Below are 12,689 nucleotides of genomic sequence, written 5' to 3'. Positions count from 1 at the left end.
AAAATCTGTGGGACATGCTTGACTGTGTATGGCTGCAACTCAAAATTTCCCATTGCTGGAGTATTTTGTATTTTATGTTATTGATGCAAAGAAATACTATTGAAAGCCCAGGTGAAGATTTTTATTGGTCTGTGCCAGGAACACAAACAAGGAATGCTAGCACTGCTTTCTTACTCAAGCTTCTCTTAATAATCAGAAGAGGAAAATTAGCAATGAGGTCCAAGACAAGGTGGAGAGGGAGTGGGGCTGCCATACCAAAATGTATAGAGTGGTTCCAGGACAACATTGCTGTCAGGCAGCAGGAGGGACAGCCCAAGGGAGAGAGAGGATTTTCCATTCTGGGTGCCCTGAAAAAGTAAACATAAAGTAGTTTCCTCTCCTTCACCATACTCCGAGCTCAAATCACAGAGGGGAAGGGAAACTCACCTCATTCATCTCGTGTCTCTAGAAGGCTGTGGGATCCTTGTCTGATCTATCAGAAGGGTTCACTTCTGTCTCTCCTGGGCTTTCTTCAAACACAAGTTTATCTAGTTCGCATGCAATTGTGGTCAGGCAAGTGCTGTCAGCTGCACTTGGTCCAGCAGCTGTCCCAGCAGGAGGGACTCCCTCTGTCTCGCTGGCAGATGTCTCCTGATGTCGTGCCAGATCAGCCAAAACCCTCTCTGTGCCCCTGTGGATGATCTGATGAGCAGCACAGAGGTGTTTTCTTTGGGACTGCCTCACTGTGCATAAAAAGAGGAAAGGTTTTTTACTTAGAAATGTACAGCAAAGGGTTCTCCGTAGGGGAGAAGGGAGGGATTGCTTTTAGCCATCCTGCAGCTGTGGAAAAGCCTATCGCAGGGAAAAAAATCATGCCCTTCTAACTTTGGCTGAAAGTGTTCTACTGCCACCTAATAGCAGCAACCAACTTTGCATTTCACTTTGAAGTCTGGCCCCCATAGTGGGAAGCACAGCCAAAGTGTTCCTTTCCAGGTTTAGACACAACTGCCCAGGATATGTTATCAGGCTTTAAAATAACTTCTCCTTCAGTGTCTATTAGTTGCAGCAGGCCTCTGGAAGACTCCAGCTGAAATCTGCCTTCTCCTGTGCTATGATTTGGCCTGCACTGAGAAACTCTGAGTTCAAAGTAAGACTTGGGGACACTGTTGCCAAATTAAGTCACCTTCCTTATTGTCTCCCCTTGGCTACAGCAAGATTAGTCATTAACTCTGTCTTGTTCTTCTCATCCAAAGTAATGTTTATGTATTTCTAACCCACCTCTTGGGAAATAATTACTTACCGAAGCCTAAGCATTCACCCTACAGTTCTCTTCATTGCTCTTTACTATTGTTTGCTCCCTCTTTATTTCAATTGTGGGGATTGAAATACTGTGCACTTTTAGGGAGGGTGTGGAGAATGTTGCAGGCATAAGCTGTGGCTCTCACTGTGTCACTTCCATGCCAAAGTCCATGCTTTGGTCTGTTGTAAGGCTGAGCTGTACTTTAACTGTGGCTCTGAAGCACTGGTGTCCTGCAGACTATCCCTGTCTCAGTCACTCAATGTTACTAACCCACCCTGTTTATGTTTATCCATCTCCCAGGTCCATTTTGTCAACAATGAATGCAATTGGATCTCACTTGCATTTGAAAAGCTGACCTTCACCAGCTGGATCTCAATTCCCAGGAGACCTTTCTCTACCCAAGGCATTTTGGCTTCAATCATGTTTGCATGAACTGCATCAACTACACTGGGAATACTCTCCTGGTATTGCTGCAGTCCCTTCATCCATCCACAAGGAATTCCATCTAAAATAAAGTGAGCTCATATTGGCGAGCGATTGTCCTTTTCCAAGCAAGTTTTTTCATATCACCACATTGACTTCTATTTCCAGTGAGGTAGGGTTCAAAAGTGAGGTGCAGAGGGATTCAGGATGAGCCAGTATTGAATAATTACTGCTTTTAAGCATCAAAATGCAGCAAATAGAAGGGAAAAACAAACAAACAAAAAACCTACTAGGTATTGGCAACACAGAGATGTTTAAGGAGAAGCTAAAACGTAAGCAAAGGCTAAATTTGCAGGCCCTCAAATCTTTGTTCTGCAAATGGATTTGCTCCTCTGACAGGCCAGACAACTGTGCTCTCAGATCACTTCCTGATAGTTTCAAGGCAGGTGAAAGCTCAAGCACAGGCCAGATTGCTAAAACACAGTTTTATAACAAATAATTTGGCTCACCATAGGGAAAGCTTTAAAAGCCACTACAGAGATGCAATACAAAATGTGCTCATGAGATCCAATGCCATTCTTTGATACTATTTCCTTTGGAATTACATGGAATAGTTACTGGTTCTGCTTCCCTTAAAGTACTGCTGTGCAGGATGTTTGCAGCAGGGTGTGTTTATCAGAGTGTACATCTGGTAGAATTCAGCTGCCTCTTAAGTGTATGGACTCCCCTCCATGCCATGCAGCAATAGCAGAAGAGAGTACAAGCCAGTTCTCTTCCTGACATTTCATGTCTGCTGCCACAAGAACATTGTGGCAAATTTCACCTGATCAGGTTTGAAGGAGCTCTTGTACTTTATTGCCTATTGCTGCAGCTCTCCCACCAGCATCCACTCTAATTTTTGTCTGGGTCTAGCTCTGATACCCTGTAGGTATCACAGATTTTGATTTTTTCCCTCTGTTGTTTGAGAGTGCTTCTGAGATGCTTTGTTGCTGAGCTGCTGTTGCATTTAAGCCCAGTACATATTTTCTTTCTTTATGTTTGTCCTCTCTGTGTCCAGAATCCAAGGCCATCTCCAGGTCTTCTTTCTGTTCCCCTTTCTGAGACAGGCTAACCTGTGTGTGTTAGTGCCTGAGCTGGAGGCTTCACTGACTAAAATGACATCACCTGCTTTGGTAGGCTGGCAGAAGCAGTGCTAAAGAGAAGGGAGCTGATTTATGCTTATGCAGGATTGCCAGGTGCTGAACAGGTACTGGTCTTGTGGCAAAGACACAAACTAGGAAGAACAAAACTTGCACAATTCAGAGACCACAAAATGTGTACGCAGGGTTTGTGTTTTCAGTCACAAAGCAATAAAAAAGGCAATTAAGTAAGTGCCTCTGTTCTCAAGTCAGAGAAGAGCACTGCAGCAAGGAACCCTTCAAACTCTGTCATGATACCACAGAGGTCATACTCACTTTCTATGGGAAACTGGTTTAGTCATGGCCTTCCGAGTGTGCTGGTCAGTAAAAACATCCCAGTTAAGAGCAGCCATTTATTCATGATACTCAATGTAATACACAGGTTTCCAGGGTCTTCCCCTCTGTATTTTGACAGATGCTATTCCATTGTTGTTAAATAGAAGCATCATTTACAACTTCAAAATTACCTACTTACAACATGATACAGCCAACCCTAAATCTTTATCTTTGCTTCTAGCTCTCAGCCAGCTGGGGAGGAGGGAGAAGCATAGGAAAGCATATAACCTTCCTTCCATATATCCATATATTAAAGTAATCTGCCTGTTACAGACTTCTACAATTTTCAGGAATTGATATATAATAGACAATTCACAGCCACACTGCTTTGCCCAGTTTGGTTTTGGAGGTGCAATGGGCTACATCTTTTCATGTGGTTTTATTGCTGCAGATACACAAAATTTATCATAGAATAGCAGGTTGGAAGGGACCTCAAGGATCATCTGGCCCAACCTTTCCTGGCAAAAGCACAGTCCAGATCTTAAAGCAGATCTGAATTCCAGGCACCATTTAAAAAGACTAAAGCTCAAAGAAAATAGTGAAAAGAGGGTCAAAGGGCTTAACTTTCTACCTGCAGAGCACAAAAAAAGGAATCTCAGAGAACTGAGACAACACTTGGCACTGCAACTTTCCTTTCACAGAGCTAGAATGAGGAAAGGGAACCAGTTCACAAAGAGAATAAAGTTACTGGACTTCTTACCTCTTTCTCTCATAGACCATTTCTCAGCTTCTGGAATCAGGAAATCATAAACCAGCTCTGCTACAATCTCTTCTGACTGTAAGCGAGTTCGACTACGGAACAGATGCAGTGGAATTAGTATTTTAATTTTATCTCCAGATCACCTCTGCAAACACTAGACTCCCTTGTAAATATTCTCACTGTTTCCAAGGGAGTGTATTGTCAGGGCAGTAATTGTCAGCTGGGTCTCTCTTTATCCTACCAATAGGTGACAGTGTGACTATTCCCCTCTGTGCTGCACTGCCAACATGTTTCCAATACTGCATTGGAAAGCAGGGAGAAGATCACCCTAGGCTCCTTATCCCCAAAGCTATTTAGAAGCCCAGTTCTCACTGATGACAAACTGAACTAGACACAGCGATACCTCTGTGGATTTGTGTCTTTGTCCATTTAGTCTTTGGCTCATTGCTGAGTTTGCTAAATTCTTGCCTTTTGTGACTCTGCATTTGGCTGGTCCCCATGCTCTTTTCCATGCCAGTGTTTGGTGGGTTCCCAGTTGGCCCAGGGGCTGCACACATTATCTGTGCTTCATTCTCCCCAAGGACTTCAGCATTCTGGCTGTATTCATCAGGATACAAAATACACAGCTGCTGTACCATAGGAGAGTCACTGTGTCATTGGGATTTTTATGGCTCAATTCCAAAAGAAAGAGCATAGAAACTGAACTGGAGGTTTGGCAGATCCTAAAAAGTATTCACTGCTGATGCCCCAGCCAAACACAAGGCTGAGGTATTCTCAACAACTTACACTACTCAAAGTGCCTTGTCAGGCAGCCATCAATATGACTGACCTCCATGGAAATTGGCAGTTTCTTAAAGAACAGCCACCCCAGAATGAAAGGCTGCTGCATAGCTCTATCTCTTAGCATCTCTTTCAAATGGATTTTCTGTAGTAGTGTAAATAAATGAAAAGATCGGTATGAATGGGTATTGCTTTAGGCAGTTCCCAGATTCACTCAAAGCTCAGCCACAGCCTCACACTGGTGTGGAGAAATCAAAAAGGGTGATTCACAGAGCGCACGAGTGATTTGCAAAGGGTATCTGGCACATGCTGTATGAAAATCAGGCTTTGATGGATTTATGTGTGTACTAGGTAGTAAGTGCATGGTTCCCACACAGCAGTCACACTAATGAAGCGACCATGAGCAGTATTGCTCTGCCCTTCCCATATCTTGGATTATAGACATAACCACAGCTGCAGATGGTCAGGCTGGTTCTAAACTGCTGTAAACAGCCTCTAATGTGCCGTTTAATAACGTACCGACTTTCTATTTCGTAAGCAATGTCATTGATTTCTACAGCCATTCTCTGAACCTCTTCCCTGGCTTGTCCTTCAGCTGTGTTCTCTATGCCACTCAGGATAATGTCTTCCAAGTAGGAGTCAATAGTTCTCTGCTGCACGTTCACCACCTGGAACAAAACACCAAGATATTGTTCTGCTATCTATTGCTGCATCAGGAGCATGGTGGAAGCGGATTTCTGGAGAACAACAGATTTTTACAAGATTTAATTTCAGGCAGTCCAGCCTGAGGTTTGTGTTCAGAGATGCTCTCTGTAAAAACTTCTTTTCTAATAATTTGTTCTGAGAACTAATTGAACAAGTACAGGAAAGAATCAGTGGTGGAAGAAAAGCTTATCCACAGATCCAGATTCATCCTCTGAATGCAATGGCAGTTGCTTCCTCAATTCTCATGGTCCCCTAAGCAACAATTGCCAAATAATGATCATCAGTATTGACTGCAGTAAATTAATAAGCTTTCATTCAAGCAAACTCTGAAGGAAAAGGTTCCATCAAGCCAGTCAAAAACCAAGATAAAATTATTGGTTTCCTTGCAATGGTTGTAGAGCAGAGATTCTAGAAATGGGTATTTTTCTTCTGCTAGTCTGAAGGGCATAAGCTTATGGTACTTTGACCCTACTTGCTTCCCACTCAGAAAAGATAAGAGAAGAAACTAAAATTCAAAGAAAAATAAACATGATGCCAGACTCTCTTGGTATTAACTGCCTCCCTCAAAGTTGGAAAATTATTGGTTTAGTCAATTAGACTCCCACTCATGCCTTTCTACTGGGAGAAATATGCTTCACTCCTTCCAAGGGAATAGGACTACAGAATAGTTATGGAATATGGTAATTCAGGATGTATTTTTCTGTTTTTCAAGGATATGTTATCCATTATCATGACCTCAAAATAAATTTTGTACCTATTGTTATTTGCAGTCCACTTTAGGAGGGGGAGGCAAAAATCTTTCCAAACTCTTGCTTAAAGGCATCCTTCCTGGGAAAGCACCTAATAGTTCTGCTGGGCAGACCAAGTGCTGACAAAATACAATTCGTAAATATGATCTAGGTATGATGATCTGTTATCCACAGGTGTTTGTTGTAGAAATTCAGAAACCTACATCCATTCATGACATGCCTAACAGGACTGGCTGTAGGGGTATTCAGATCATCCCTAATTTAATGGGTACGACTCTTTCAGGAAGGAATCACCCTCTCTTCACTAAGCCTGCCCCCTCAATTTTAAAACTCGCCACCACCAAAGTCAGAGATGAAGCAGCTCCCATCCATCTGGACCTTCCCACAAGGAGGCAGCTCCAACAAACTGCCCACAGTCCCACCAGTCTCCCTCTCTTGCCTGTCTGAAAATGTCATCTTCTTCCCGGCGCCGCCTCTCTTCCACCTGACGACGTCCACTCTCCTCTGCTTCCCGCATCTGCCTCTGCCTCTCAGCCAGCATGACAAAAGCATGGATCTTCCGTTCTTCTTGCAGCCTGACCAGCTCTTTGGACAGAAAATCAAGGATGTTTCCCAGTGTCCTTCCTTCTACCTGGGCCAAGCTGTTTTCCACTGATGACATCTTTAAACAAAAAATGCAAAGAATTGTGTTACAAACCCCAGGAATGTTGTTCGAAAGCCCAGGACTACCACAGGCATGTGAAACAGCTCTGCAGCATCCACTCAGAGCAGGCATGGGACAACCCCAGGAGTTTAGCATTCTTCATGTTTTACATGCACTGGCTGATTTCTGCACAATGTCATGTTCCTGTGTACAGGCCCTGATGGCACAAAGAGGCTAAAAAATGGCAAAACTAGTCAGGACAGGAAAAGTTCTGGTATTGTCACAATAGGACAAGCAGCCCCTGTGCTTGGATGTGTGGGAGGAGATAAAGCAGTAGACATTGCTGTATTCCAGATATTATGAACTGCTTTTGTGCCTGTGAGTATAAACAGAATAACTGCTGAGGCCACCTGCTTGTTACTGCTCCACTGCCCAAGGGAGAGGAGGGATACAAATGACAATGAAGTTACTTCAGCTGCATACCCTCCATCTTTCTGTGCTAAGCTTAGCCAGACCAGAACAGAAAAACAGGATCAAAAGTTGCAAATTAAGCTTCTTTCTAGTATGGGAAAAGTAAACTTCAAGCTTTATGAGCAGAGAAACAGAGTAAAGCTTTAGGAAACTGGAACTGTGAGTACCACTGCACTTCTATCCTCTCCTAAGGATACAAAATGCTACAGTTCAAAGCCCCCTCAGTGAAATGGTACATCTTTGGCTGGACATTCATGGTGCAACCAAAGTGATTCAATTGACTGAAATAATAAAGCAACCATGAGTCCTTACAGCTTCAGGCACTGAGTTATTACCTAACACTGTACAAGTTACTAACTGCTAACAAATTCAAATAGACACTAATTGTATTAAGTTTGCAGAAGTGCAAATGAGACCTCAAAATACCAGGTAATGGAAAATCAGAAAGCCTGTGACAGAGCTGAGACTAGATTCCAGGTGTTCAGTGTTACTGCACCATTCACTTCTTGTTCCAAGCACATCATGTTTTATGGGTTGGGTATGTGCAGTTGCACTTCAGAACGGGACAAGAGCTATGGTAAGTTTGTTATCTTCAGTATGGAGTTTGAAACCACAGCCCTTGGCTGGGATGCTGTGTGTCTGTTGGAACAAACAGGCAATAACAGAACAGACCTAAACATAAAACTCAATATGGACCTGAGATATCCCAGACTAGTAATAATAAATCAGCTTTCTTATACTGCTGTGCCATTTGCTCAGGCAGTGTTACAAAGCAAGTAGGATTGTCAGTGGTGCACATGTCTAGAAGTGACAGCACTTAGCCCACGGGTGTTTAAGATGGAGGATGGCCATGCAATAACTGCACCACCCCACAGAGAGGGATAACATGGCACTAATGTGCTCCTTCCTCTTCATTGCTCCAGGTGCTGTGTACAAAACTGGTGTGAAATGGAGAAAAACAACTCAGGAACACTCTTGTCTTAGACTTCTGTTACATCCAAGTTGGAAATTTTCAACTCCTTATTTCTGACCATTTTAGCTGGAGTTTCTGTCCTACTTCTGCAGGAAGGATTTCTTGAAAAATGCCTCTTTTTATATTGGAAAGGTCAAAAAAACCTGATAAAAACCTGTGACCACCAAAACCTGTGAGTCATCAGTGACTTTCTCAAATAGCCACACATAGAAAACTCCTGTACATGCATTCCAGAGAGTTTTAAAGTTCAGAATGTTTGAAGACCTGAGCCTTGGACTGTGCGCCTTCAGGGACATAGTTAAAAAAAAAAGCCAGAGTAGAGGAGGTCGATACCAGCAGAGGGGGATAGTGGCTCTCCCAAAAGGAAATTCTGAGATCAGAGGTCAACATCTTTCCCATTTGCTCTCTCTCTCTCTCTATGAATGTCATTATGGTTTCTAAACTGCTCTGTCCTTCACTCTCACCTGGGCTTCTAGAAGAAGAAGAGCATTTCAAGTTCCTAATGCCTAAGGCTTTTATTTTTATCTTAATTCCTCAGAGAAAATTCTTTATTCCAGCATTCCACACTGGGCTCTCTGTGTATGAGGGAGCACCTGGGAATGCTAAACCAAATCACCTGGTTCAATTTTTGCTGATATTTGTGAGGAAATTTTGTTGTGCCCACCCAGAAGGAAGTAATGGTCTGGTTCATCTCCACCAGGCCAACTGGCCAGAGGACACTGTTATCATACTATGGAAGCTGCAGAATTGGCTCACAGCTGGTCATTGAAAAAACAGGAGAGTAGTAAAAACTACAAGAAAACCTGCAGGAATTGGAGAGATACTATATATCTGAGATGCACTGACCTCTGGACATAATTTCATGCTCCATTTCAGACCAGCATCTACCATTTTATTCACTTTGCTCTGGAAGGTTGTGGCCCTGCAAGGACACAGGATGGGAATTTGCATCCCTGGCTCTCACTAGATCCTTGGTAGAGGATGGAGCCCAAAATTTCTGTGCTCTGCATAACAGTGGCAGGTACAGCAATGAAATGCCACTGTTAAGGTTCTAAAAGTCTGGAGCCCAGCAGGATTTACAAAACTAAGTCTGCTTTGGCTTCTTTTGTGATGTTTTATGCCTGAGGAGGAGCCTGAAAGGGTACCAAGCTATAAAAGGAACAGGGAAATAACACAGCAGTAACAAACATTCAGTAAAACATCTGACAGATGTAACTGACAAGCATGTATTGTGATGCCAGGTCACAGTACCAGTCAAATGGACTGAAATGTGGGAAAACTGAGGTTTGTCTGACACTACGGTTTGTTCAAAGCCCTGTAAATATAAATAAGTGCTCTGTCCGCAAACAAAGCAACCACAGCCTGGGTAGCAGCTGTGGTCAGGGCGCCTCAGTCTGTTTCCAAGATTCTCCAGAGCCCCCACAGCAGTGAGAGAACAATTTCAGCCCCTCAGGCATTCAGTGCTCAGCCTGTGCAAAGGGAGTGCTATTGTTATTGGGGTCCCTTCTGTGCTGTGGATAATAGAAAACATAAAGAAATTAAATGTGAGAGTGTTGGTAGTACTGCAAGCACAGTGCCTGGTCAGGACAGTGGTGTGAATCAACCTTCCCATCTATGCAGGCAAACCTTGTGCATTTGCAAGTCATGCTGTTGCTGTAGAGCCAGTGTCATTTCCTTCTCTGCCTTCAAGAGCAGCTGTCCATCCTCCTGGAGTGCATGAGTGGTGCGCAGCTCTTGGATCAGATCCATTCGCTTCTCCTTCCCTTCAAACATCTTTAAAATAAACATAAACAACTGAGCATATTGAATGAAGAATATAATTCAACATGTTTTACCAGCAGAGCACACCCTTTTTCTCCAAGTTGCAAGGTCAGTTGTTTCCAAGACCTAGTTCTCTATAACAAATTTGTGGCTGCATTTAGACAAACACCACAGCTGTCAGGTAAACGTTGCCTAAACCCTCCTGCATAGAAGATGAAAGTTGAGACCTTCTGCTGTGGAGTATAGATAATCCTTTGCTACCATTTTTTAAAATTGTTATTCTGTTTGTCTTTACCCAGAACTCAAACCACAGGAATGTGGAGCACTACCACCAATGTCAAGTGAAAAGGGCAATAGCCTTCTGGATACCCTGTTATATCAGCCTCAATGTCAAAGCTTTACAGTGTTTCAACATCTACTGTTCTCTGACCTTCATTCTGAGGTAGTCCAGCAACAGCTCAAAGCAATAAATTGGTGGGGATGTTGCTGAAACTGCTGTCATCCCTGTTATGGGGTTATGTGGCCCAGCCCTCTCTGACACTGTCTTATTTCCAACACTTCCAATGCCAACAAAAGGTCACTCAACCCTGCTCACATCATTCTCCAACTAAGTCATATATTTGGACATAAGGAGGAATTTCTTCACAGAAAGGGTGATTAGACACTGGAATGGACTGCCCAGGGAAGTGGTGGAGTCACCGTCCCTGAAGGTGTTTAAGGGAAGAATGGACATGACATGGTTGAGTTAGGTTGGACTTGATGATCTCAGAGGTCTTCTCCAACCTAATTGTTTCTGTGGTTCTGTGATTTCTGATCCAGCAGTAGCTGGAAGGAGATTCCTGAAATTATCTCATGGTGTGAAAGTCAACAGCCTTTCAATGGCATCGAACATACTTGTCACAGACCACCACAGAACTGGTGAAAGCTTGGGAAGTCTGTATTCCACCTCAAGCAACTTTCACAATATTGCATTGTTTGCTAAAGCTCAGGTCAGGGTCCCATGTGGGAACACATCACAAACATTAAATAACCCCTGGAAGAGAGAATATCAATTACACTCTGCAGGCATGAAAACAAACCTTCTGGACTGGTCTGGTCAAAAGTGATAGACTTGCTTAATATAAAGCCCTTGAGGCATGGCTACTCAATAATTTTACCTAAACTCCCTTCTGCTTCACTGAAAGCAGAATGACCAGTCCTGCACTTGCTGGAAATCAGGGTGCTTTTCACCTGCTGTTCAGCTTACCATCACAGAAACTGGAAAGATGTTATGAAATACAAACTGCTCTGCTGGGATGTGGGAGGTTTCTTGTGCCTGGGATCTGGGTGTAATCAAGGCAAAATGTACTCATGGTCCAGACCTAGTCTGGAATTTGCCATTTGAGTAATTCTGCTATGAAGCCTCTAATTAAACAGCTGAGTGCAGGGGATGGCAGGAACAGGGGGACACTTACAGATGATTAGGAACCTAGAAGTTCCTGTAAGAAACTGGGGCTGGAGAGCAAAGTCTTCAGCCTTGAAGGACCCCAGATTACATACACAAGGATATGCTGCAGAAGCCTCATTACCCCTGGTTAGTGCTGTGGAAGAAAGACTGCAAACACACTTTCAATCATTCCCACCATCATTCCGTAGACAGACATAAACAGAGGGACACAATACCATCTTCTGAATAGCCCTGCCTCGGAGCAACTTCTGCAGACAGATCACTGCCAGCTCTGTTTCCTCTTCCTCCTGCCAAAACATAACAAATATCCACACAACAATTAAGTATTTCTTTGGAGACTGAGATTTCTGTAGATTATCCATCTAACTACTAAACAGTCTAACTCATATCCTGCTTTTTTTCAGCTGTTTTTGAACACCATTCTTCTGATTTCTAGGGAAAGGAAGGTGAGTCAGAATAACACATACTTCCATGTTTTACAAGGGATGGAGGAGATTCTATTTGAGATTTTAGAGGGTCTTTAGAGATGAGTACCTAAGATGTTGATGGAGAAAATTACTGCATGCATTAGAAGAACTATTTGTAGTTTGACTGAATGTCATTTTGCAAAATGAGCATCAACTACATTAATTCAACAGGTCAAGACACTAAGGGGATAGAATTATTACTGAAGGAGGTCCAAGAGAGCTGTTAACCATAAATAAAAGGATTAAATTAAAAGGGAACATATACAATTTATATTTTGATATTTATTCTGGTGGTGACCTTTATCAGAGTAACTCAGTAAATTTAAGACTCAGAAAGTGATAGTTTGGAAATAAAATTAACTGCATTCTATTGTGATTTGATTCTTTCAGAACTTTACTGGCTTAGCATTGTGTGATTGATACCAGCTCGGAAGACCAATGGAGCATAGAGGCAAAGGGACATGACCATAGGAGGGAAAAAAAAAGGCTTATTTTAAATAAAGGAAGTAGGGGAAGCACAGATGGCAGCATTTTTTTTTTTTATGAGAGGTCTTCTAGTCTGGAGTTGACAGTACCAGAAGGAAGAAGTCCATTGGGTGCCTGGGAAAGATAAAAAGAAATCTAAAAATTGAAAGTAAGTTGGTTTTTTTTTAATAGAGAACCTATGAGGTCTGCATTGAAATGTGGTATTTAAGAAGTGCTGGAAAAACAGGGAAGAGTGTGGGATGAGAGAAGTTGTGTGGGCTTGAATCTTAGTTATCTGTTTTTTCTTAGGTG

General features: G+C 42.7%; 1 protein-coding gene across 1 annotated transcript in view; it reads right to left on the bottom strand.

Moving 5' to 3' along the window:
* Positions 1-444: 444 nt before the first annotated feature.
* MAATS1 (MYCBP-associated, testis expressed 1) overlaps positions 445-12,689 on the bottom strand; it is a 29,288-nt gene continuing 17,043 nt past the window's right edge. Inside the window, exons 10-15 of the mRNA XM_009071747.1 lie at positions 11,661-11,732; positions 9,864-10,010; positions 6,590-6,811; positions 5,216-5,364; positions 3,917-4,008; positions 445-722 (exon numbers count right to left, since the gene is read on the bottom strand). Coding sequence (XP_009069995.1) covers positions 445-722; positions 3,917-4,008; positions 5,216-5,364; positions 6,590-6,811; positions 9,864-10,010; positions 11,661-11,732 — 960 coding nt within the window. The remainder of the gene's footprint in view (positions 723-3,916; positions 4,009-5,215; positions 5,365-6,589; positions 6,812-9,863; positions 10,011-11,660; positions 11,733-12,689) is intronic.

This window comes from Acanthisitta chloris, unplaced genomic scaffold, assembly GCF_000695815.1.
Source record: "Acanthisitta chloris isolate BGI_N310 unplaced genomic scaffold, ASM69581v1 scaffold10543, whole genome shotgun sequence".
NCBI lineage: Eukaryota > Metazoa > Chordata > Aves > Passeriformes > Acanthisittidae > Acanthisitta > Acanthisitta chloris.
Note: the sequence above shows the minus strand (reverse complement) of the source record. Positions and strands in the feature narration are given on the sequence as shown.